General features: G+C 37.7%; 1 protein-coding gene across 6 annotated transcripts in view; it reads right to left on the bottom strand.

Moving 5' to 3' along the window:
- The window catches only part of SRPK2 (SRSF protein kinase 2), a 148,513-nt gene that overhangs the window by 36,175 nt on the left and 84,871 nt on the right, over nt 1–27,467 (bottom strand). For 5 of the 6 annotated variants that reach the window (XM_042793144.1, XM_042793145.1, XM_042793146.1 and 2 more), the window contains exons 3-6: nt 14,558–14,709; nt 6,368–6,476; nt 5,731–5,818; nt 5,412–5,499 (exon numbers count right to left, since the gene is read on the bottom strand). In XM_042793144.1, coding sequence (XP_042649078.1) covers nt 5,412–5,499; nt 5,731–5,818; nt 6,368–6,476; nt 14,558–14,709 — 437 coding nt within the window. Of the gene's footprint in view, nt 1–5,411; nt 5,500–5,730; nt 5,819–6,367; nt 6,477–14,557; nt 14,710–16,478; nt 16,569–17,249; nt 17,320–27,467 lie in introns of those variants that run through there. The other variant, XM_042793147.1, reaches the window with a different exon arrangement.

The raw sequence follows: 27,467 nt of genomic DNA, 5'->3' as shown, positions 1-27,467 counted from the left end.
TAAAGCAATCATTGCCCTGTTTAGAGGAAAAACAGTTCCCCCTAAAATGAGCAGAACATGGTATATGCTTTGGTACTACATTTTAATTTTATATAAACACATACAAGAACAGTGTTCAAATGTAGAACAAACTAAAATAATACATTCTGATTATGCAAATCTTGTCAGTTATTCCTACATGTTAACAACAGCATTAGGGTGAACAATGAAATAGGTAATCATAAAAAATAACTAATTCATTTTTGTTTTCTTTGAAACAGTTAAAAGTACTGATTTGGCCTATTATCTCTTGTTTCTAATAAATTTTAAATTATATGAATAGACAGTTTTAACAACAAAAGTCTGCAGCAACAGTGTTTTGGAAAATGAACCATACTAAACATCTTTTTGATTAGGCGCAATTACGAGTCACTTGACAACAAAGACTAAAGTAGTAAGAGAATGGATCTCTTACCACCTACAGTTTTAACTGAAGAGAATAATGACAATCAACAAAGAAGTCAGGAACAAAGAAAATGCGGAACTCAGAAGCAACATGCAAAAAACACAGTGCCGAAAAATTTAATTTGACCCAGCATCTCCTATTGCCCACCAACAGAGGCCAATAGCAGATGATCAGGGAAAAGTATTAGGAAAAAACAAGATGTAGGCACTTACAGTAATTTGTGGTTGAAAGGCTTCCTAAGTTAGAGATTTGACACTTAATATATACCTGGGTAGGTTATCTTTCTACTGAGAAAATATTCAGATATTCAAGCTAATCGTAAGTTTTATTGTCCACAACATTCTGACATGAAACTACACAATTTGACTATACTGAGTAAATTCTCAGACATGAGGTCAGAATGACCTTAATGTCCCCAGAAATCAAAAAGAATGTTAAAAACTTAACTACATGATACTTGCAAAGTATAATGTAATACAAATAATAAATATCAAAGGATGAAATTAGGCTATATCTTAGAGACCATTCATAGGCAACTACATTGTTAGGAGAGAAATCTTACATAACTTCTCCAAGTTTTATTATCTAGAGTCTTGGCAATGATCTTCGAGTCACTGTCTTAAACTGTGTCAAAATGAGACTTAACCTTGTCTTTCATACCATCATTTACATTCCTCTCAGTACCTACCTATATGCATAAAGCTAACCAAAGTTTTAAAATCTAAATCCCCTATGCTGGAGTTAGACCAAAGTTAAAAGGTCTCAAGACTGGTCAAAGAATTTGTGAAGAACTGATTGCTGCTACCTGTTCAGCCCACTTCATGTTCCTTAATTCCTATATTAGAGGAGACAGTGAACAGTCATTTCCCAATCATATCAATCAAGTCTACTCAGAATATTATAAAACTCGGTTCCATTCAGAAGAGGAAACAGTCTTGGTTATTTTACCACACAAGCATCCAATGAACTGAAGTCACTAGTAAAGCACGCAGCCACCAAAAAGGATGAGCAGAGCACATTAGATCTGCAGGACTTACTAACTTAGCCCACGCATTGAAGTTGCAATGCTACAGCAACACAGATTTTAGAAAGGCAAGACACTGCAGCATTCAGAAATGAAATTTAGGACACCCGCCCACAGTCCTTCAGACCACTGCGGCTGCAGACGCTCCAATGCACATTCCTGCCATTCCTTGCACTTACAGAAGTGCTAAGGTCTTGACAGTAACCAGAAGAGAAAGGGGTGTAGGAGAGTGAATAGCTGAGAGGCAAGGGGAGGGCACTGAGAAGGAAGATGCAAGGAGGAACAGCAGAGGCAGGCAGAGGGAGGGCCACAAGAAGGAGAAATTATGTCTATATGAAGAAAAGATTGTAACGTTTTGCTAGGAGGACTTGGACAAACCCAAAGCATGCTCAGTACTGGGGAGGCAACTGGGATGTGGAGAAGATATACAGGTGGCTCAGTGTTTGAAGCAGGAATTTAAAAATGTGACAGTTGTTTGATTTACTATCCTCCCGTGAAAAACATCAACTGTAAGCCAGACTGCCCACAACAAAGATCCTAGGAAAAGCTGTGCATTAACTATTAGGAAACCAGCCTTGCAAGCCCCAGGATCTTCCCACAGCTCCAGCAAAAATACACCTGAAGCCCACCCAGCAAACATGCGTCTTATGAAATGCTCTTCGAATCAGTTTGGGCAGTGTCTGAAATGGGGAAACTGAGCAGAGCAGCAAAAGTGAGAGCAAACATAACATTAATCAGCTGACAGGCTTAAATACTTAAAAATGTTCTTTCTTGAATAAATCCTACCTGTAACTATCTATCTATCTACAAACACATATTACAGGAGCATTTAGAAATGTGATGAGGGTTAAAGATTAGTTAAGCTAAATGAAATAAGGCTTTGGTACCAACACAGAACACTTCTGGATGTATCTCGGTTACTTCTGGATTGGCAGCATTTAGCCTCTACAGCATTTAATTAATGCTGTATGTTCTTTGGTGATAAATTTATTACAATTATTGTGACGACTGATTGTGTTGAGAATGTTTCCTCTTTTATTTTTCACTTGTCTCTCCAAACACTTGTTTCATTACGTGATTATCTGAATCTTTTATCAAAAAAATGCTACCGTCAAATAAACTTTTATTAAGGCTCTAATAAATATCCAGTGCAGACAAACATAATCTACACTTACTGAAAACACTGAAGTGCCCAAGTTCAGGAATTCCGTTATTTCCTGAAAAAATCATGATTGCAATCTTTTTTAAATGTGCGAGTATTTAAAAAATTATCGGCCTAGTAGTGTAACATAACACACATTGTTAAAATCCTTCTGTATATAAACATTATTACAACTCCTAGGAGAAAGATGACTGTTTTCAGACAGTGCAGGCCAGTGGCTCTGCACATTCCCAGCTCTGTGCTACACAGTTCTTGACAAGCTTCCCTATTTGGAAGCTCCATGACATTTTGTGATATTAGCCGTCCAAAGGATTCACCCACCTCTCTTCTGTCTTGCTTTAACTTTTAAATGTATTCCATAACCAATAATCAAGACTCTGTGAAGCATATGTTGTTTTAATTTACAGTCAAGGAACAGATATTTAGTGACTTGCCCAAAGGAAGCTGGAAACAGCAGAGCATGGAAAAACTCTCCAATTACTGTATTTCTCTCAACCTGTTCAACTCAGTAACCCTAACATAACACTAATATGGCATTTTAAAAACAGAAACAAATAGCATCAAAATGTTAAAATCAGTTACCTGTTCCCTCCCAAAAGAACCCGCACCAAAGATTATTTTCCCTAGAAGATAAAAAGGAGTTGATTAAATAATTAACGCAACCAACCACTGCTCAATGTAACTCACAACACACAAGCTGTTCACAAGAAAACTCAAAGCAGAAGATACTTGATATCCCATTTCCCTTGGGGCTTACGACTTTGACAGACTTCCAGCTATAATTTAAATTTGAGTCCAGGATCACCCCATCCTATCTACTGCACCTTTCTGAAAAATGTACTTCTCAATAAGACAGGAACATTTGCCTTCCACATAAAATAAATTCTGTACTGCCAGAGTTTTCAACATGAAGGTAAAACTGAAATAGAATAAATCGGTATCGGCTGCCCAGTCTTAATCAATCTGCTAACACAAAGCTATCTGAACCCTTATTTTTCACTAATACGTGGTCTCTCTTGGCTTTGTCAACTTAAGTGCTATATTTCAAAAAGATAAAGTTTTGATATGCTTTCAAACTATTATCACTAACAAAATTTACTCTTCACACTTAGAAATGGCTCTCACCTTTAATACATATGTATACATATGAATCTTAGCAATAATTTAAGAATGTGATCTGGAAACTGCTCTGTTAGAGGTATGTTATTTCTATGTATAGTTATGAATGCATTTTCTTATTCTGTACTTATTAGTGTTTTACAATAAAAACAGGAAGTCGAAATTTCTGATTTTTAAAATAACTCTAATTATTCTTCAAGTGTACAGTTGTCAGCTGAAGACCTAAAGTGCTTTGGTTGCATTATTTTTTTTGCAAACATAGTTAGACAATAGAGATATTTATAAAATACTTCTTAATAAGCATCTCAGCTCATAAATTAAAACCTCTTTTTTGTAGCACAACAGCAGCACCAAGAAACCCTAACCAGGGTTCTTTGCCTCACTGTGTTAAGCAATTTCTTTGATTATAAACCATTTACATTCAGGTTAAAATTATTACTGGCAACCATATAGTTTATTTTAATTCAATTTAATTTGATGACAAAACCTAGGAAAAAAGCAGACTATACTAACTTCACCTACATTTAAGCAGCTTTCTACCATGGTAGCTGACCACTAAAGTAACCAGGAAACAAAATAAAATGGGACAGAGGGAAAGCAGATAAGACACCATTCTGTAACTGAGAATACTTGTCCCCACACTCTTATTCTCACTTATCACAAACCCGAAGGCTTCATAACTGATGTCAAGAGACAGATGGATGGGATGAAAACTGCTTGCACGCTTCTCCCTGAAAGGATGCTTTCTAGTGGGCATTCAGATTTACTGACAGTCTCCTGCTAGATTCCTCTCCTAGAGGACAGGAGTTAGTGAAGAGCATCTCAACCTGATCTACTGAAGGTTGAAGGCTCATCACTAAAATCAACTTAGCGGTAAGCTCTCTAGAGCAGGAAGTGTCTCTTTGTCTGGTAGTATGACACACCATGAACAATGAGGTCTGTTACTAGGGCTCCAAGACACAACAGGCATACACAAAAATACCAGCTGTAACAGTAAATGAAAGCACAGTAATACAATAAGCTGCTAAAATATCTAATATAATTAGCAAGGATAACTCACTTGAGCTCAACTCTAACATCAAATATAGTCATAGACCCAGAATTTTCCCTGAGAACAATACTCAGTCATATTCTACTTTGCCTCTCTCCTTTTTCCTCTTTTTTTAAAGGAAACATTTGAAAGTAAAGCTTTAAAGCCTTTGCCAAAAAAGAGGTTAACACCTGGCCCAAACAGGATCCCGTAAACATGAGAAGAACCTCCATGCCCTCAGACTTCCTGCAAGAAAACAAAAACCAGCTTCTTCATGACACTGACTCTTTCTCTTTACTAGTCTAGAGCAAAACTTATTTCCTGTAAGCCCCAGTTATTACAAATCTTTTCAGTAAAACTCCAGTTTTTAACTAAACCATCTCTAGTTCTAGCAAACCATGACAGGATTCACAGGTTATTTTTTTTTATTTGGCATCGTATTTAGAAAAGCTAAGCTACTTTCACTCCAGTGAGTGCATTACACACTGGACTAATCTTTGCATCTACATGTATTTTGGTGTTTCTGTGTTACATATTTAAAGTGAGACTAACTAGGAAAAAGCCAGAACTAAATGCTTACTTATCTCAGTAGATCATTTTTAATGAAGATGCCATGTTTTCAAAAGGATACGAATTCCATTCATTCCAGAAATTTTGAAGTCATCTATTAGCTGTACAACCATATCCTTGTTGGGATCATTAGGGTCACTTTCACGAACCTAAACCAAGAATGTAAACACTGACATTTTAGCAAAAAAATTCACTTTAAAATATTAATTAGTTAGCTTTACACATGAAGTTAAACAATATTTTGGAGCTTCAGAAATCATGGTAACACATAATGAGCCAGCTATTTAGAAAAAAGAAATGTAAAAATAATAATCTGCTACATTTTTATAATTCATTATTATTATTGGTATTGAGCACTGTATTTTGTGAGCTCTACTTACACATTTGAGTAACTTTATTTCATCCAAGGCTGTCTCTGTATAATGCTGGGCACTTTTTACAACTTTCATTGCAACAAACCTTTTCCCCCTTGAAAAGAACAAAAACATTTTCAACACATGCTCTGAGATAAACCAAAAATACTTTGAAGGTTAGGAAATTTTAAATAAAGTACTTCATAACCTAATGTATTCTAAGAGAAAACACTCAAATTATATTTAAAAACAACTTTTAACAATACTCCGTTAACAATGATTTATTGAATGCTTTGTTTCCTTGATGCTAAAGTCTTCAAAAGAGGAATTTGGTTACATGTTTTATCATTCCATCAAGGTATAATTATATTTTTTCCTTAAAGATACAACAGATATAAAAACATTAGCTTATTCTCGCATGTTCAAGACAACATGCAATTTCAGTAAGTAAAACTAATTTGTCAAAGAAAACGGAATTACACTTATTTCTGAAAGCTTTTATAAACTATGTCCTTAACCAGGAGCAAAATAAGACTGCAGACATCTTTCTGTATAAAAAGACAGCAAACATTTATATAACTTTATCATGCATGTAGAAGTTAATACAAACAAAACAAAGTAGCATATTAAGAAAAAGATAAATGGAAATAAATAGTTTTCTTACTGCATATCCCAGCATAGCCAGACTGTAGAGAAGTGTCCCCATCCTAACTTTCTAATAACATGATACCGGCCATTGAAAAGATCACCAATTTTCACTGGATGATAGCCTCCTTTCATGAAAAAAAAATGAGTAGAAAAAGAATATTCAGAAAACAAACAATAATTCCCAGATTTTCAAGTATTCTTGTAGTACAAATTTTCCTCTTCAAATTGTCCTGTACTATAAAGAGGAAATCTAAAGAAAATTTTACTCTAATGTTAAAAATTCTGCCTTACTTGGCCTGGAGGGGAAAAACTCATGTCCTATAACTACTGTAGAGTTTATTCATCCTTCTCTCTTATAGCTTTTATTTGTGGTAATACTACCATCTGTTCTCTATTTCCTCAGGCTTATCTTCCACTTCACAGAGAGTATAGGAAAGATCTACATTATTTCTTTATGCTATTTTTTGAAGCTTCTCAGTCAACATATTTTGGATGACTGCAGAATCTGAACAGATATTGTTTTAATTCCCATTTGCTTTCTACTAATAAAGGCAGCAATAAAATACTTCCTGAGAAAATGTTAAGAACAACACAGACTTCATTGATGCTCTCCTGCTTGTCTCCTGCAGCAATGCATTCTTCTCTCATCTGAGGTTTTTACACTGAGGGAGAAGAGAGAGCAGGCAGCTACGGGCTTTATCTGAACTGCTTTTTAGTTTCCAAAGTCTGCACTCCTGACTTACACCACTACACAGGTCCTCAAAAGCCCCATCAGGAAAAAGGCCAACAGGACAGTCCAGGCCAGAGCTCAGGTTTCTATGCAGTGTAAGAAGGTGTAATTAAGCTTTTTATTTCCTTCGTATTTTAAGATGCATTCTTCCTCCCAGTCAAAAAAAAGGAAGACGGTGATCACACAAGATTATTATTCAGACCTTAACACACTAATAATAACATCCACAATTTTGCCTAAATTGAAAACAAATAATAAAGCAGCACCATGCAACCCTCCAGGGCACCATCAGCAGCAGACTCAGAATCTGTCAGCAGCTGTGAAGGAATCACTCCTACCGCTCTTTCTGGTCCTTCACAATGTCACACCCAACTGCCCTTTGCAGGATCCTCAGCTATTGACTTAAAATTAAAAAAACCTCAGACTGTTTTCTCTAAGTTACTACATTTGTTTCGAAATCCCCTGAAAATCTTGTTAGAAGTGGTATCCAGTTAAGACAACAACGTGAACTTAATTCCTTGGATTTAAAACAGGGACTTCTCTCCTTTTAATCTGTGAAACGTCAACATCAAACCTGGATATATTAATGTCCATTCTTTGCTAATAACATATTTTAACAGAAGTTCAAGAGTTTATTTCTGAACTTTCCTCAAATGCTTCCACAGCAGATAAATAAATTTAACACAATTGTACCACAGAACTATAAAGATTACATATTCAACAGAATAATGAAGCTTAAATAGTGTATTACTTTATATGTTGGTATGTCTAAACTGAAATTCTAAAACACACACAGCTTCGGTTTTTGTACGTTAAGGTATAATTTCAAGCTTAGCCAGTAGACACTCGCTGGTTTGCTCAGCTTCAACCAAAAGCTGACCCATCTGGCTGCAGCCCACACATCATACCGCTGGCACAGACCCAGACAGCTCAGGCCAGAGCACCAGGGAATCAGCCCTCCAAGTGTTCATCTCACAGGGGCTGGTCTCAACCAAGTGACAGCAACAATTTCAGACAGGCAGTGCGAATCTCAGCTGACTTCATGCACCTCCCTGCCCACCTGCCTCTCACTTTATATCACCGCAGAGGGTCAAGCACCTTCACCAGGCACAGAAATGAGTCTGATGTGCACCGGTAGCACTGACAGAGGCACAGAGAGCAGTCTCAGCAGTCTCAGCCATCCCAGCCTAGCAGTAAGGTGTTGAAGTTTCACCTTTTCCATGAAAATTTGCACAAATCTATGAAGACCCAGGTATGAGAACAACCTTTAAACTTTTAACCCATGAGAACTGTATACTTACTATCACACACAATATTGCAATTCACAAACCATTAGGTATACAGACACCAACATTTTCCGCTAAAAAAGAGCAAAGGAAACAGAAGGCCCTAGTTCAGGTGCAGTACAGGGCATTACAGGAGGGCCAAGATATATGGACCTAGCCTAGGACTAAGTCCCAGGACTCCTCCCTGGGGGAAGACCTTCCCTCCCCTCCATCACTGGGAAGGAAATGTTCATGAAAAGCTGCCAGGACAACTCAGCAACCTAAAAAGATACCTTCATTGCCACTGCTGAATTGTGTCAACCTCAGTAAGAATGTACAACATTGCCAAGTGGGAATTCCTTACTTTCCAAACAAAACACGGATCACTTTTGGAACACTTGACTGGATTTACACTCCAAGAAAGGAGGGGGGACATGGACTTACTAAGTATTGACTATTATCCTGTTCACTTCATTTGTAAAAAGAAACAGTATCACCCACATATAAAACCCAGGTCTATTGCAGCTTCATTATTATAGAAAATTTGCTGAATAAACTCACATATACAAATCAATACTGATAGAAACATCAAAAACAAAACTAAATTTTAATTTAATTGTCTATTTAACTATCCTTGTAGTAACAGCTGATGAAAATATTTTAAAATATGAATAAATATAAACATATTTTAAGACAACTATTGACTGGTTTAAAACAAAAAAGAATTATTACTCTTTGGTAAATTCTTTCCATAAAACTCTATCCAAATGATGAAGTGACAGATGTGAGTGGAAGGTTAAGAGAACATACAACAATTCTACCTCTCCATTACTGAAAAGGTTTGCATTTGCAAAATGAATCAAGTCTGCTGACCTGGCAGCAAGAATTACAAAAAATATTTCCACATCATTCTCTATCACAGTAACTTTTCTTTCAATTTGAGTTTTTTCCTGCATGTCTCACTGCATGAAAATAGTAGGTAGTATGAAATGTTCTCCATATACTCACTATTCCTTTGCAAATAAATATAATTAGAAACACTGAAAAGTATTTAACACCTAGTTTTAACACCTCTCTATGGTTTGCAAACAGATTTAAAAATTCAGTACAAATATTTCTGGAACATTTTACAGTTTTCCAAAATATCTAGTCCCATTAAATAATTCCTTAACAGTTATGTGACTTCAGACGTATATGAAAACACAATTCATGCAGCCTTTTGCACTGCCAGAAGCGTGGAAGTGGGCCTTCAAGCATATAAAAAAATGTTCAGAAGTAATTTTATTGCACTAAACAAAAGATCCGCTTTTTTTTTTAACATGTTAACAGTGTAACACTCAACAATGAAGAATTTAAGTACAGGTAAACATGTTTCTAACAATAGTTTAGGTAAACAAGTGCCTTATAAGTCTGCCCTTCTGCAGATAAGATTTGGCGTACTTGTGCTTCAAAGGTTGAAAAACAAGCAAAAACTTGGGATAGTTTCTTCCCATCACAGACAGGAGAATGAACACGCTACAGAGGAAATCAGTCAAATACACCGAGGTCAAGTTAATAAACCGGGGTTTGATAACTTATTTTAGTAAAATATGCGTACTGCAAGAATAACAATACTATATATGCAGAAGCCATGTTATTTTGGTCCCTACAGCACTGTCATAGCTAATTATAGCAACACACCAGCATATGCTACAGATACCAACAGCAGTAGCATATTCTCTGAGTATATATACTTCACAAGATACTTTCTACTGTCCCAAGCCACAACAGGATCAGTGTTGGAAATAACCGATTACCATTCCTGTACACATTACTCCCTGATTATTCAAGTCAGCAACATACTCATTTAGAGGTTGTGGACAACCAGACAGCAACACTTTTAGCTAAATGCATTTTAAGAACTGGTGCCATCCTATGATGAATGTAATTATTTAAGTTCTTCATGATGCAGAAAGTATTTATAAATAGTAGTAACAAGAAAGCATCTATGCAAAATTAACAGGGTGAGAAAAATTATGTATTTTTGGAGAAACAATATTGGTATTCGAAAATATACAATGTATAAGTGGCACTGCTGATAATGTAACAAAAATACCCTGTTGTGCTATTCACTGCAGCACACAGAAAAAGAAGTCTCTCTCACAGCTAGCTAGCTAGCTACATGCACTCAAGAAAGAGGGTCATAAAAATGAGATCATTATTCCTAAATGTCTCCTGAATGTATTGGTAATTGTAGCTGGCTAGTTCTGTTTGTATAGGGAATTATTCCCTTTGTGAACTGGATGAATGGGAGACATCTCCAGGGGGCAAAGATGATGATCAGAGAAGCAAAGAATTCCAATTATATCTATGACACAACAGGCTCTTGAAAAAAAAAAAAAGTCTCGAGGTGTTTCAAGGCCTTTCACAAAAGAAATAAAACTAGCTTTACTGTCTGAGTACCCCTTGAAAAAACACGTCGCTGGACTTTGATATTTCCAGTCCTTAAACAAATCCAGATTTGAAAAGCATTTAATGTAAATTCAGTGACATCAACAAAGTCACTTCAGAGATTTAAACAGGCCCTGGAGGAAGCCCCCAGAAAACAGAGGTTAGTCTGCTTTACACCTATGGCTGTTAGTTGTCTCTTTCACATCAGGTGCTCATTCAAACTAATCCAATTTCCTGATTAAAAATACTATTATGACTATTTACTAACCACCAGGTAATGTGGTGAAGATGTGAGTCCAGCACATAGTAACATATCCTTAAAAATAAAAAATAAGAATAAAATTAGTAACAAAAATTCCATGGCAAAGGGAAATACAGTTAACAGGTAAAATGTTGAATTAATTTAAAAAATTAATTATATAGTCCCTCACCAGAATTGCTCTCCTATGAAATTTCAGACTGAGGTTGAAAACTGATGAAGTATGCTCTGTGCCACACTCAAAATTCCTGAGACATTACACATTGCCATTTTGAAGAAAAGACATACCAGTGATAAATGACGATTTCCAAGTATTTATCTTCCACTTGGTAAATACAGGTAAGGTTACCCAAAACAGGAAAACATACTCAAACTAATAGAACACCTCTCAAAAAAAAGGAGGTAATTTATCTAAAAGCCATCCCTGGAATTCTTTACCAAATAACTTATTCATTCCCCACACTAAATATAAAATAAACAAACAGAAAGCCTGTATGGCCCCAGAATATCCTAATTTGGCCATTCCATTCAGATTCTTGTGGTAACCTTCCCTTCAGTCCAACCCCAGCAGACTAAAAAAGAACCACAGAATGGTTTGGGTGGAAGGGACATTAAAGGTTATCAAGTTCCAACCCTCCTGCCAGGGCCAGGGACACCTTCCACTACATCAGGTTGCTCAAAGTCCGTCCAACCTGGCCTTGAACCCTTCCAGGGAGGGGGCAGCCACAGCTTCTCTGGGCAACCTGTGCCAGTGCCTCACCACCCCCACAGGGAAGAATTTCTTCCTTGTATTTAATCTAAATCTACCCTCTTTCAGTTTAAAACCATTACCTCTTGTCCTATCTCTACACCCTCTGATAAAAAGTCCCTCCCCACCTTTCCTGTAGCCCCCTTTAAGCACTGGAAGGCCGCTATAAGGTCATCCCAGAGCCTTCTCTTCCCCAGGCTGAACAACCCCAACTCTTTCAGCCTGTCCTCATTGGGGAGGTGCTGCAGCCCCCAAATCATCTTCATGTCCCTCCTCTGGACCTGCTGAACGTCCTTCTTATGTTGGGGGCCCAAGACCTGGACACAGCACTGCAGGGGGGGTCTCACAAGAGCAGAGTAGAAGGGGGAGAATCCCCTCCCCAGACCTGCTGGCCACACTTCTCTTGATGCAGCCCAGGGCACGGTTGGCTTTCTGGGCTGCGAGCACATGTTGCTGGCTCACAGTCACTTTTCCACCCACTAATACCTCCAAGTACTTCTCTGCAGGGTTGCTTTCAATCCACTCACCGCCCAGCCTGTATTTGTGCTTGGGATTGCCTCAACCCATGTGCAGGCCTTTGCACTTGGCATTGTTGAAATTCATGATTTTTGCATGGGCCCACCTCTCAAGACTGTCCAGGTCCCTCTGGATGGCATCCCTTCCCTCCAGCGTGTCGATCACACCACACAGCTTGGTGTCATCAGAAAACTTGCTGAGGGTGCCCTCAATCCCACTGTCCGTGTCTCCAACAAAGATGCTAAACAGCACTGGTCCCAGTACCGACCCCTGAAGAACACCACTCGTCACTGCTCTCTACTTGGACATCAAGCTGTTAATCGCAACTCTTTGAGTGCTGCCATATCCACCACCAAGTGGTCCATTCATCAAATCCATGTCTCTCCAATTTAGAGACAAGGATATTATGTGGGACAGCGTCAAATGCTTTTCACAAGTCCAGGTAGGTGAGGAAGATGAAGAAGGAAATGTCCTCATCAGTCTTACATGAAATTATGATCAGAAAATATATAAATCATCTACTGGAGGGTCAAAAGCACTGTTCTTGCAGAAACAAATAGTGAGTATGAGACCCAAACGAACCAAAGCTTGAGCCATTTTTAATATACTTCCATCAGTTCAGAGCTTCAAGACCAGAAGAATTCAGAAGAACATTTAAGCATACAGAAGTCCTCTTTAATTTTTCAGGAAACTTGCAAGTATTCTTAGTGTAACATGTAGTTCATTTTAAAAACACAGATCTCACTACTTACCAGTGGTAGGCACAGAAACTCTAGTTAAACAGGTAACTTATAAGTAGGATGTAAACTTTAGACTATTTTTTCGTTTGTTTTGTGATCTATCTGCTCCAGATGGTGACATTTTGCAAGAGATACTGGAACACAGACAACAATAAATTGTTTGAAGTTAAATGCAGGTCTTACTTCAGGGAAGAATAAAGTGAGGGCCTTGAAATGCTTAATCTCAAGGAAATACAGATGTTTGTAAGTAAACATGTTTAAACAACAAATCCTTACTGATGGAAGATATTAAAGATACCAAAAGAGTTATCTTAAGGAACAAATGTGTTGTAACAGAAATATTTATTTAAAAAAAAAACAAACATGCTTTAGTAACGTGTTTTTCTTTTCCCTGCTGCAGACTTCAACATTTGAGTTTACTGTTTGGTTTTCACTGTTGGTATCTGTAAGCCACTTAAACATTTGAAATATTAATAAAACTTCTTACACGAAAATGAAATAGTCACTTTGAATTGTTAAATCTGAAAATACAAAACAACTTGTTCTAGGCTGGGAGAGGGGATTTTTAAAATAGCACATTCCAGACTTACATAGAAACTTCCAATTAAGACGACATCATCATGTTTGACCAAAAGTGTTTCTTGATATGAGGAATACAGAATACCAGCTATAGGCAATGTGCATACAGTGCTTTTTGGCTGTTCAAAAGCATTCATCTGAAGTGATAAAACTTTGATGTTTCCTAAAATAAATTCACATCCTTGAAATCTACTATGATAGGTAACTCAAAGTTGATAGACCTGTTATTTATCATTTTTCATGTAAGTACAGTATACCTTTTACCCTAATGGGAAGAGACTTGCAACTTTGGCAGTGACATTAAAAAAAACTTAAGTACTGGAACAGTGGTACTGCAGTCACATGTTTTTATGTATTTAACAAAATCTAAAAAAATAAATACAAGCAACTACAAAAATTAAGAAAATCAAGAGCTAAAACAAAGATATGCAGAGCTTCAGACAATGCTGAGGACTGTGAAAGACAACATGTGAAACAGAAGCATGTACCATCTTGGGCTGGTGCAGGTGAGAGAAGGGGAAAAAAAGATATAGATTAAAAAATGAAAGTAGTTGATGTTGTTAAAGGCATCAAGACATTATAGAACCTTTTGGAATGTGGGAGGGGTTGTTTGTTTTGGTTTGGGTGGTTTTGTTTCTCTTACAACTAACATAAATCACAAAAAGTTTCTTCTCTATTCTTATAACCAGGTCATCAAGAAGAAAACATGGATGCAATATTTGTGTACTTATTGCAAAATGTATAAATAAGCTATGGCTAAGTGAAAAAGTAAAGCTGAAGACAGTTCTGCATCTGTTGATGCAATTGAACAGTTGTTCATAATTCTTGTACAAACAAGCTGCATAATTAAAGATCAGGTCTTTAAAAACCTCCCAAGAACCAGAGTTGAGATTTGCATGACAATGTTTACCCTCATCAACACTGCTGAACTGCACACACCTTTACAGTAATCCGCAGGATCCTCTTGCTCCTCATCGTCGGACCCTAAAATCTCCTCCTCTGGCTCTGGCGGGGTGGGCTCCGGCAGGGGCGGTGGTGGGGGCGGGGGTGGAGGCGGGGGTGCAGAGGGAGCTTTCTGTTGAGGCTCTGGCCTGAAAATTGAAGAGAGCGCACACTTTAAGTAAAGAGCTTCCTCACAGGGGTAACCCAACCCTTAAAGAGGAGGAGAAAATGCCTTGGGAAACACCAGTGAAGGGGGTCTCACTTATGTTCTAACTCTTGTCTTTTATATCACCTGTGGAACTCCAGGGAGGCATGGACAGACATGCACCTCACCAGACCAAAAGCAGGTCTCAAGGGAATTTGGACTTACTCGCTGCAACAGCTTGCAAAAGATATATAAAGTATATAATCTGATATGGACAACTTTTAGAATTCCTGATGAGCAAATGAGATAGATTTTAGACCTATCTTCTTGAGCACAATCGAGAAGAAACATTTTTCAGAGAATATCAAGTTATTTGAAAGCTCCTGCATGTTAGATGAAAGAAGAAAGATATTATTAAAACACAGCAAGAAAATCTTTTAGCGACAATAACCCAAACCAGATGACTTAATGCACTTCTCATCTGTAGCTGCTGCCAAGACTATGGAAAGCTGTATAAATACACAAAACACTGAAAACAGCTATTTGGAAGTAAGAGAAAAAAAAATAATCATCCTAGGTAGCCTGTGATGTACTCCCAGAACACACACAGCATGCTTTAATATGCACTAATTGAAAACAAAACAAAACCACCAAACTCCAACACTGCCAAGCAAGAGGCGTTTTTCTGTCTTGCATCTCCAGTTGAGAAAAAAACAAAAAAGTGAAATATGTTTTATACCCTCTTCCGAGAAAGGCTGTACTCGGTATTTCTAAACACTTACAATTTACTCGAATTTCAAAATTCTGAGTATTTTCAATACACATGAAAAATGAAATCCAGGGTTGAAGCACACCTGTTAGTCAAATAGCTAAGAAAGCCTTCTCCAAACAGGTTGATGCTGTTATTTTTTGTAGTCATACTTCACGCAAATAAAGAAATACATACTTGCCAAATAATATATTTGCAAAATACAATTGCGAAGTAACTTAAAGCATTTGTGCCATCAAAAGCTGCTTTAATTTGCATTTATATCTACTTCAAACCTAGGCTGTGTGAAAAACATTATATTAACAGTATTTTCTCATTCATACAATAAAAAAATAGAAATCTGTAATTTGCTAATTTTTCAGTTCCTAAAATTTAGATTCAAATACTTCCCTGATCATGAATAAAAACTGTATTTATCTTTATCCCGCTCCTATAGTCCTCCTCCTTATAATTCCCACCACCACTTTTTCTTTTTACACACTGCAACTGTTCAAGACAGACAGAGCATTTGGAGTCAAAGAGTACACAGTTGGTCAGAAATAAATTCCACTGGCAACATGCACCGCCTGCACAGCAGCTGCTATTATGCCTTTGCTTTAAAGGACATTACTGGAAGTTGTATGCATATCAAATTTATCTGCCTGCTACCCCTTTCAGATGTAACGTTCTTCCATTCGTTCAGTAAATAGTCAGATTTAAAAAGGAATATTTGGAAGTAACATATTAATGGGTTAAGTTATGATGAGAAATCTACCCAAATAAATAAATTTATGTAATTTTCAACCACACAAAGCTTAGGACAGAATAGAAGAGGGAGAAGGGATCCATCTGTAGGATAAACAATAAATATGTTTGCGTGTGCTCCCACTTACATAAATTATGGGGGTTTTTTGCCTTTATCTTTCCTCTTTTTTTCCCAGATGTCTCTATATTGTACATTGCAAGGAAAGTAACTGATACAGCAAATAGAAGGTACAGCACATTCTCTGACCAGTTAATCTTACCACATGTTAGATTAATGGCCCTCCAGTAGCCTCATTTCATGGTGTCAGCAAGCTGACGGCCCCCACACCTGGTCTGATGTTGGCAGAAAGCTTCAATTAAACAAATCATAGTATAAGGATCTACATTACAGACCTTGAAACTCCATCTACTGGGCACAAGACTATTTTGGGTACACAAATCAAGATGATGAACACTGAAAAATTAATAATGCTCATAATGAGCAAGAAAAATAAAGCATAGTAAAATAGCCCACACTCCATCAATGTACCGGGCACACTACTTTCTGATAGCACAGGCACATCCATCAGTGTTTGTGCTCCTTATTTTGGACAGCACCATCATTTTACTTCGTTCTGACCACAAGTTTCCATGTTATTATTTTGGTCACATAATACATATACAGCAAAACCTAGGGTAGGTTAGGGCAATGCAATACAGGGGTCTAAATTCAAAAATCCATTGAAGTTGTGCCAATTTTGTCTTTTAAGATAACAACTACTTGTTCTATTTCTTCACATGATAAATATAATACTTTAAGAAGAATTGAAAGCATTTCTGGAATTGAGATTCACACATTTTGTTGCTCATTTTGAAATAAACATCAAGGAATACCAAGAATCTTCCTCCAAGAGAGGGAAGGAAGTGTACACCCCAAGATTTCAAAAAAGCCAGTATTTTAATTTTTTCCTAGGGAAATAGACTAAGAAAATAGAGCTGTTTCTGAGTCTCTCTCAAGCTACTATATTTGATTTTGTTTTGAAAAGGCTTACTTTTTTTCTGTCTCCAATCCTAGTTGTATTCGGTATTCAGAAGGTTTTTTTCTTATTGTCCTTTGTGGACATCAGGAAGGAAGGAAAGATAGTACTTTATTTCCTTCTGGAGTTATTTATGATTTTATCTGAAAATGACAAAACACCAATTTAAATGGAGGAAGATCTCTGATTTGTCTTTTTAGCTTTGCTTACACCTGTTGAAGCAATCAAATATTAGTACGTGAAGAAGGGTGAAGGAAAGAAATGCTGCTGAGTTACATCAGTCTGACTTCTAATTCTGCATTATTGGCTTATTTTGCCATTTTTTTGCTGCAGTTTAGGATTCTCGGCAAGGGATTCATAGCATTGTTCTTTGGTTTTGTTCACTTTTACATTTCTGGGGTATATGTAAAGATCAAGTCTTCAACACTTGACTTGGCTGCTTAAATTCTGCCTACAAGTTGAATAACTTATCCTGGCATCACTGATGCTTGCTCTTCTGCCAATGCACATTTTCACAGTGTAAGGTAGTGTATCAGTCAATGAAAGAACTCCAGTTTCGCTATTTCTTAGTAGCCCTTTTACTTAACTGGAAGATAAGCTAGGATGAATGTTTCAACAATAACTTCCTTTGCGATGTATGGCATGAATATATACTTGATTCAGCTTCGATTTCATTTTTCCAGTACAGAGTTTGTTAAACTGTAACTTTAAAGCATATTTGGCCTTAAAAATGCAGCCATTAAGCAAGCTGTGAGTAATAAACATGTATGCTAACCTCCATTTCCTTTTCAGAAACATAATTGTCAAAAATTATCATAACATAACAAGCTATTCAACAGCTGCATTATTTCAAGTTCTTAGTCTTTCTTATTTCCTAAAATGTTGTATGTAATGATATGCATTAGGTAACACATGCAGAGGCATATACTAAATCTGCTTTTCTTTTTTCTGAAGTAATCACTTGGTACTCTGTGGTCTACCACTACTAGGTGGTAGCAGACATCACCATCCATGCATAAACACTTAATTAATAGAAGATGACACACCACTTCTAGACTCACAGTATTCTGTCAGTAGGTATGCAGAGAACTGGCCATATCCACAGGCTACAATGACAAACCTTGTAATTGTACTGAAAAAAGCATTACAAACAATGAACAAACACTAGCCAGGATGGTTTATCTTTTAATTACTCTCTTTTAAATGGACAAAAATAAATTTACAGCAGAGTCCAATCAAAAGACAACGAAATTCTATTTTTAACCTGCTCTTAGAGGGAATGCTTAGCAAAAGACAAAAGAAAAGCTGAAGCATTCCTCCTCTACAGTGAACTTGAAGCAAAATACTCCATTCCAAAACACTGCATGGAGTCTTCTAGAAAATCAATTGCCCACTTTAAGAAATGTAAAATTACTGACAACTTAATTTTACTGTTCTCCATCATGGACATGTTGCTTCATGTTCCAACCAGGGAACAGCTAACGGTAAAAGCAATCTCCTTAACATTAAAATCTGAAAATGCTGGGAAAATTATACCATGAGAAACTCAGGAAGAACTGTTCGGGTTTTTTGTTGTTAATGTTGCAGGGTTGTTTGCTGTTCTTCTGTTCTGGAGAAGGTAAAACAAGAGCAGTGAGGGCGATTAAAAACACGAAATGCCTTCCATATGGGAAGCATCTGAACATACCAGAACTCTTCAGTCAGGAAAACAGCAGAGCTCTATAAAATCTTGAGAGTCACAGAGAAAGCAAATAGAAAATGACTGTTCAGTGCCTCTCCCCACACAAATTGACAAAATATCTAAAGAAGAAAAAATTACTCATGCAACATGATGTTAAAACTAAAGCAACCTTTTTTCCTCGGATATCATGGATAAGGGAAGTTAGCTAAGTTCAAATAGGGCTCAGGAAATCTCATGAAAGAAAAATCGACTGATAGCTAATGCAAAACTGCCTTTGACTCACAAAGCCCATCAGCCTGAGATCACTGGATTTGGGCAAGTATTCAGCGCATTAGGGCCCAACCCTGCGCTCTTCCCCAGGCAACTGCTGCTGGTCAGAGGAAACACAAATACACCTTGGGTCTGACCTCATGCAGACACTTCATCTTCAGACATTCCTTCCTTTTCCCCAACAAGTGAATGACTTCCATTACTAAAAACTAAAACAGACTTCAGGCCTCTATTCAAAATCCTCATAGACAAAAAATACGTTTTTATTGTTATTACCAAGTAATGGATAATAATGAATTGCAGGCAAGATTGCTATACAACAAGATTACTTGAATCCTCATGTTGTTCTCCATGGGTAACAGGCATGTAACACGAGTAATCTTTCTCTATGAACACTGTACTGTAGGCATGATGAACTACTGAACGAATTAACTTTTAGGTAAATAGAACTTTTCCTTGAAAGTAGCTAAAACCTGCACCTGGTTCTGCAACCTTTAGGAGAACACTGTCTCAGAAGGAAAACAGAGTCAAATGAAGAAAAACTGGGAAGGAGAATTTGGCGGGGTTAAGCTCAGAACTACCTCAATCCGAGGGGAAAACAAAACTCTCCTTAAGATTTTCAGATGAACACATCCAGAGAAATTTTTTGCTAAAAGAAAATGCAATTAAAAGGAACTTAAATGACTCCTTCATATATTTAATAAAATAAAATTTAGGATAAACTGTATTCTAACAATGTTACTAACCTCTTGACATGTCCACAGAGGCTCTTCAGGGAATTTCAAATTGAAGAGAAAAAAACAAGGAGGCAGGGGGAGGGTAAACATCCGAAGAAATGTGCTGTAAACCTCCTAACGCAGAGATGTGAGCTTTAAGAAATCTACGAGTGGGTGTGGGTCCATCTGGAAGGAGCTCCAGCTATGTTTCCCTCCAGCTCCAGAAGGCAAAATCTTTCATGCTCCCAGGTGCTACAGAGTTTAAAGTCTGAAATCTCTATACACAAGTTTCTTCCAGCTGTTATTAATTGCTTAAGGACTCAGTTTTTTGGATCTCTTTCTCACAAGCAACAAAAACACAAGGAAGATCAAAATAAGCCCTAAGTTCCTGCTCAAGAAACAAAATTATGTTGCATATTTCAAGTAAAATTTTAAATTGGTTATGATTCTGAATAATTTTAAATTATAATAGCTATGATAAATTATTTGTAGTTTATTATAATATTTTTAATTATGCCAGAGGTCACCTAACTGTTTTTAGAAACAAAGTCTATGAATCCAGAAGGAAACAGAGCATAAGGAGACATGGTTTCAACTATTCCAAGAAATTGTTAATGTGAACTTCCAGAGGTAGCTTTACTTTACATGAAAAGTGCTATTTGTGGTCTTATACTAGTGCAAAACTATACTATGATCTCCAACTCTAGAAAATCCATGCATAACAAGAGAGACTGATGGCATGTCACAAGCATTAAAGTTTCTACATCTAGTCATGATCAAACAAAATTATTATTCCTCCCAAGACTGTTAACATTCTTTCAAAAGATAGCATCATACTGTCAAACATCAATCGAAGCACCAGTGGAAACCCCTCCTGGAATGGAGCAGGCTGAGACATGGCAGCTACTGTAAGCTCAAACAGCAAGACAGAGAATGAGTATTGCATTCCCATCTTGCTTACTAGCCTTTTGGAGGCAGCTTTGGGTTCGACTGTATACCCAAAGTGAAAGTAAAATGCCAAGGAACTCTGCTTTCTTCCATTCAAAATGACAGTTACTATAAATAAATACCAGTTTAAGTAGCAAGTACTGCAGTCTCACCATGCCACCACCTCAGCCCATCAGCAGAGTGCTGGTGTAAAGAGAGATCCTTCTCGTTTTCTGCTCCTCACTACAGAGCTGCTCCCTTGCCTCAGTGGTGGATCTAGCAATTACACAGCCACGATGGATAAGGAATCCATGAACTGGGCTTCCCCGCTCTGCAGCCCTGCCGGAGGCAAGGCAAGCAGCAGGAACGCATCGCCAAGGGCAGAGCTGAGGGGAAGCAGTAGCAGCTTACCATTGTATCAAATCACATGTAACACCAAGCTGTAAGGTCTGTCAGGAGGTAGTTCTGGGCCTTCTCTGATACCAAGTTATACCAAGCTCCCAGAAGTAATTGGTTTCCAGCTCTGAAAGTCAGCCCCAAATAAAATCTTCTTCCTGAACACATACAGTTATGTTGAAATGTTCTGAAGACAGCAAAACAGAAGCCAAATCTACCCAGGAAGACTCAATCTTAACTGAACTTGCCAAGGTATTATGTTTTCCTCCTCAAATACTGTTCTTCTTGCAGAGCTCTACTTTCCAGACCAGTCATCCATTACAAAAAACAGTTAAAAAAGAAAAAAAACTGACCCAGCTGGTGACACAGAAAGAAATTACCTACATGTATACTCAGAAGCTTGCACTTTACTGATGACTAGAAATATGTGTGATGTGTTCTAAAGTCTAAGGAAGTCTTAAACAAGCAAACAACAACAACGACGACAAAAAAAAAAAAAAAAAAAAAAAAAAAAAAGCAAGCTCAAATTCCTAAAAGCCAAAGAGGAAAACCACAACTGTCATAATTCCATGGAATATGTATTGATCAGTGGAGAGTACATAGTTTCTTACATATACAAGCTAACATGCCAAAATGAAACCCCCACGTGAAGTCAGGTAAGGAATATCGTTCCAATGCAATGATAAAAACCTAGTTAAAACAAGCCAGTATCTTAAACTCTTAAACCACATATGAACCTTCACCTCCTCCAAATCCTCTTGCAACAGGAGTCATTTCTCACACTCCAGGGCTCCTTCCTCCACCTCCCTGCATATGCACCTCCACTTCTGATCGATCAGAAGACCTGACACGTGGCACATGGTCATGGAAGTAGCCACTGTTTGCTTTTACTTCTTTTTCCTCTTACTATGGCTAAGCTGTGTGATGGGTTACTTTTAACATAATGACTCACAAGTGTATAAATGGAAATTAATTTTTTACTTTCTTTTTGGCGTGTTACGTTGTAGTATTTAATTTCTGACTTTCTCATTGGCATGTTAAATTTTAGTGTCTCTAGTCTTTCTATTAATAAGAAAACAGAAAACATGCTGTTGTTGCTTCAGTATCTCACAGTTGCCACTAGCAACAAATTTGCAAGCTTTGAAGGGGAGCGGGCAGAAGCACCTTCTGCTCTCCAACAGCCCTACCTGCCCCTAGAAAAGTTAGTAGAATTAACTTAATTTGGTGTCAAAATCCCTTAAGTCAATGACCCTTTGAAGTCAAAGATGGACTCAAATATGAACTCATAAATAAATTATGAGACATGGAATTTAGCCTTTCCTTATTAGTACAAGCCAACAACTTCCTTGAGTTAATATAAACATACAGACACTACAAGGAAATACATACTCGATTTATATGTGTTAGAAACCATACAAAGACAACTGTGACAATCTTAAGGAAAATGAGGAGTATATCAACAAATACAGTGTTTTGCACCCTTTTTTTACCTATTAAACAGCCTAGTAGAAAAGATTTCATAGGAACAGTGAAATTGTAACCCATCACATAATGACAAATGCAGTCAGTATCAGAGTACCTTTTGTTTTTTTCTTCTCCCCAAAGCACCCTGGTAAAATGTAATCCTGACTTCACCAGGTCATCTCAATGCAAAAAAAGCATTTTTCACCTCCTTGCTCAGTTAATGTTTGGGAGACCTATTCAACCTGCTAGTGCAGATGCATCACACTCTGGATTATGTCTGGGAACTGAGTTCTACAGGCAATTAGAAAAGGGTAAGCAGACAAGCATTTTGGATGGGCCAAACACTGAGGAACATAACTGGCAAGGGAAGAAAAACAAGCCCAAAGGAAAAAGGTTGCATGACTAAGTCAGCAATTAGAGGAACCTCTCTGTCTCCAACAAATACAACGCATCACTTCAGCGATAAATTCTGAATGCCATAGTTGGAACTCTATTGATACCAAACTTCACCTCGCTAACCTTGCTTTCAACAAGCTGGAATAAGCATTTTACACGAACTCTTTACATTAACAATCATAACTGCTTTTCACTAACAGACTGTCAAAATGAAAGATTGATTTCAATCCTTCTAAGAACACACAATCCCCCTCCCAAACTTCCAAATGCTAGTAACATCTCCTTCATATAACTTTATAAGCATTTTAACAAATCTCCTCACAATTCCTACTAGCTTTTTATGAAAGTACCTTGCACTGCAGTTATCAGTAAATAATAAAACCAAGCTAAACAAGAGCAACTTAAAACTTTTTACCATAAATATTAGACATAAATTGCAAATATGCATATTATTCAAAAACATTTTGCCTGTGTTCAAAGTTACTAAAATCCTTCCATTTTAGGTACATGTGGCTGTAAGTAAAATATATTAAATGTCCGCTTTGAGTTTCTCTCTATATATTGCTCATTCATGTTAATTTAAGCACCCATTTTCATAATGGAAATACATAAAAGCAGCAAAGAGATTGCAAGGTCCAGAAGCAGTCCGAAGTGAGAAAATGGCAAAACTACAGACACGTGTTTTCCACGAAAACTCATTCTCACCCAAATGGAGATAATGAGTGGCTGGTTTCAAATATGCCATATGTTAAAATATGGCCTCAAATACTTTGAGGGCTGCACCAATACCTGGAGGCGAACAAAATTTTAGCATCGATTCTTCTATACCTAGTATTATCACAAGCAAGAACATAATTCTGAAACCTGGACAATGACCATGGCTAAACTAGGACCAAAAAATGAGCTGCCATTAGGCACAATCATGGTGTACTTTTGCTGGTCTGCTTAAATCTGCACACTGACTTTGCCAAGCTCTTCTGCATCTGAGACACAGTTTTTGGAGCAGCAGTTTCATAGAGGTGAAAAGAAAAGGAATCAGGAATATGGTTCCTCTTTAGCTTGGAATTACAATCCAGAAGAGACTGGCCTTTCATTTCCAGTATGAGGACTTTCACTGACTCACTCAATGACGCCTTCCTCAACTTCTTCTCAGGTAATATACCATGCAAATCATGACCCTTTATTTGATCTTTATGTTGCCTTGTCTTCATAGCAGCAGTAGCAATTACTACTGTTCAGACACACAGAAACACTTTTTATTTGGATAACTGTTTCATAAACTGATCTAGAAGAAAACAGTAACATACGTTTCTGAGGAAAAAAAGTATCATTCCTTTTAAAGTGCCTAGATCTATGAATATTTTTTTCACTTCACTTTGCATACTTTTAAGTGCAAAATTTACAGCTAATCTCTTGCCCAACCACCTCACAGACCTTGGCATCTTTTATTTATTTTATGCAAATTTCATGACATACATTTCCAAAAGCTGCTGCACTCAGTGTCCTCTCCTGTCACATGTTCCCTCAGTGCAGAGGTCATTATTCTTCACCCCATAAGATTTGTCCATGTACCGTGTTGCCTATGCAACATCCCAGGGAAATGCCTTACAACCCCTTATTCTCATCAACCATTTGTCTTGTGGGCTGTACAGCCTATTTTGGAGTTCTACACTTTTTTGAAGCTTGCAAGTGAAGGTCCTTTTATTTGACTGGATCTTCAACAAGAAGCATTAATTTCATGAGAGTTAGGGAACTCACATCAGTATTTTAGAGCCCCGTCAAGCTAGTTCATCTGGCTTGGATGAAGCAGGTTTGGATACCAAATACTGTGACAATTCCTAATGAGGTTTTCAGCATCTCTTTTGTGTCAGCAAGTCTGAGAGTAAGGGTTATCAGACCATCTGACTCATCGCTGCCTTGGCGTGCTTTACCTCACAGCATGGATGCTGGATGACTCACTTATTGGAATATTCCCACTTCTAACAGCAAGAGAGAGAGTCTTATCCTTGGTGGAAAAGCACTCAAGGAATCCCAGCTGTCGTGGTATCCCAGATGAACGTTCTCCCTTGTAGCAAAGACACAACTGTAAAGATGCACCTGTCTCCTACAGTGAGATCTTTCCATATCCTATGCCTCGATACCAGAACACTGGGACTGAATCTTCCCCCACCAGGTCAGTAAACTGTATGCGACAGGAAACAAAGCTCATCTTACAAAGGTAAATTCTGAAGCCAGTTTACAACAGGAAGTGAACAGCAACTGTTACTACCAGGAGACTATCACCTTCAGTTCACTTCTTTTCTGTGAATAAGCTCATCTCAGGGTTTCTTAGGGAGGGACAATGGTGTCTGCACCTGACCACTACACAGAACTGTTTGCAAAACTGAAGAACCTTCCAATTCCAGGTTTCAAAAGTCCAATGTCCAGAATGATTAGCATAGCACAGTAAAGGTCAGAAACACTCTGGTGCTGAGTCCTGATGACAGTAAAGGGCGGCGACATCATGACTTCAAACTCATGACATAATACAAGCAGAAACCGAGGTCCATGAACATTGTAAGTTTACTGCTGCTGAAAATGGAAACATTAAAGTGTTACGGTGGTGGCAAAGCTTCTGATCCGACTGGTGCTAAAACTAAGACACACTACATATGTTTGCAATGTATTGCCTTGACTTTCGCTAAGCTGAGTCAGTGCCAAAGCCAGCTAGTGTCTACCCTGGCATTGGCTCTGTTACTTGACAAGCCTCAGAGAAGTCTTCAAGAAACTATGTAGACTATCAACAATAATGGATGGAAAAGAGCTGAAGGAAACTCTGAGCTGAACCAATGTGTTTCAAGAGATGAAGCTGAGAGAACTGGTCTCTGAAAGCACACCAGGCTCATCTCACCATATGTACCTATAGTTACTGCAGAGGCAAAGTTGTTTTTCTACTCCTGAAAATGTCTATATGCAGTCAGTGCTACTGTGCACACAGGCTATCACTTAGAGCTTTGATTTGCTAAACCTCTGAAGAGATGATAGCTGAAACACATGCTGATTGCAGGATGGAATGGAGATATTCCACTATAAAGTGAGACAGCTTTAAATCATCAGGATGACAAGGCAGCCAAGCCTTGGACAGTTGTAAAATGCATTCAAGCTTAATCCTGACTGATAGTGTGGGTGCCAGACATAGGGAAGAGGCTAATATTCCTCTGTGAACGTTTTATCTAGCTGGATTCCTACAGGAGTCCCAGTTAGGATAAATCAGTTCCCTTTAGACATTTGATGAATACCTGCTAGGCAACACCAGATACAGACTAACTGTATAGTGCTAGGGTTGGGAAAGAAGGACGATGATTCATTGATATGAATGGAGCCCTTCACACTTCTGAAGAATACTGCTTCCAGCTAGGTTCAGCTTCTCAGAAGGTTCTGACTTTTCAGAACATCCCACTTCATTGAGGTGCAGCAAGTACTTTGCAGTGTAGGAGGCGTAGAAAAATGCAAAGAGATGAGCAAAGCTTCACCCTCATCCCATCAAAGATAAAAGAGAAACTGCAGGCTTTAGAAAACTGTTTCCTTAATCACTCCTGGTACCCCAAAGAAAATGTAGCATTTCTAGAAAGCGCTTCACAATACCTGTAAACCATGCCTTTCTCACTCCTTTTTCATTAATAACAAAGGAAAATAACTACCCAAAGATCTCATCCATGTAGGTTTAATTCTGCAGAAATACAACTTCTATAAGTATAAGCAACAGCCTTTTTTTGTTTATCTTAAACACAACCTTCACTTTCTTCACCTTACCATACATCATCTGATGTCCCAGTCTATCCATATCAGCAATCTTCACAAGCACAGGGAAGAGAGTTTGTAAAATAATGTCCATAATTCTTCCAATTTCATCTAAATTCCCCATAGGTATCTGTGTATCAGCTGCAACCATTACTTCGAACACATAATGATGACACCTAATACACAAATGGCAAGCAAAAACATACAGGGAGGAACAATTGTGCAGAACCACTGGATGGTCTTCAGAAAATAAGGGGCATGAGAGGCTTGGCTTCCTCACCATTCTCAGTGACAGAGAGGAGAAAAATAAAAATACAGGAGGCAGTGTCAGAGCTCTTCCCAGCCCTACAATCATGCAAAAAGTAGAAAAAGGTATACTAAGTGCCACTGAAAGATAAAAGAGGGTTGACAGAACAAGTGAGCATTATATTTTGAAAACCCAGACAAACCAGAGGGATAGGACTGCCATAAAAAAAAAAGAAGAAGAATTTTCTGGAAGTCCTCAAAGACCTTCATGAAAATTATTTTAAAAGAGTTCAGAAGGTGAAAATGAGACTGAAAAGGCCAGGAGACTAAGCCAAAACTCAGTCTATTTTGTCCCTG

This window comes from Tyto alba, unplaced genomic scaffold (assembly GCF_018691265.1).
Source record: "Tyto alba isolate M040663 unplaced genomic scaffold, T.alba_DEE_v4.0 Super-Scaffold_2, whole genome shotgun sequence".
Taxonomy (NCBI): domain Eukaryota; kingdom Metazoa; phylum Chordata; class Aves; order Strigiformes; family Tytonidae; genus Tyto; species Tyto alba.
Note: the sequence above shows the minus strand (reverse complement) of the source record. Positions and strands in the feature narration are given on the sequence as shown.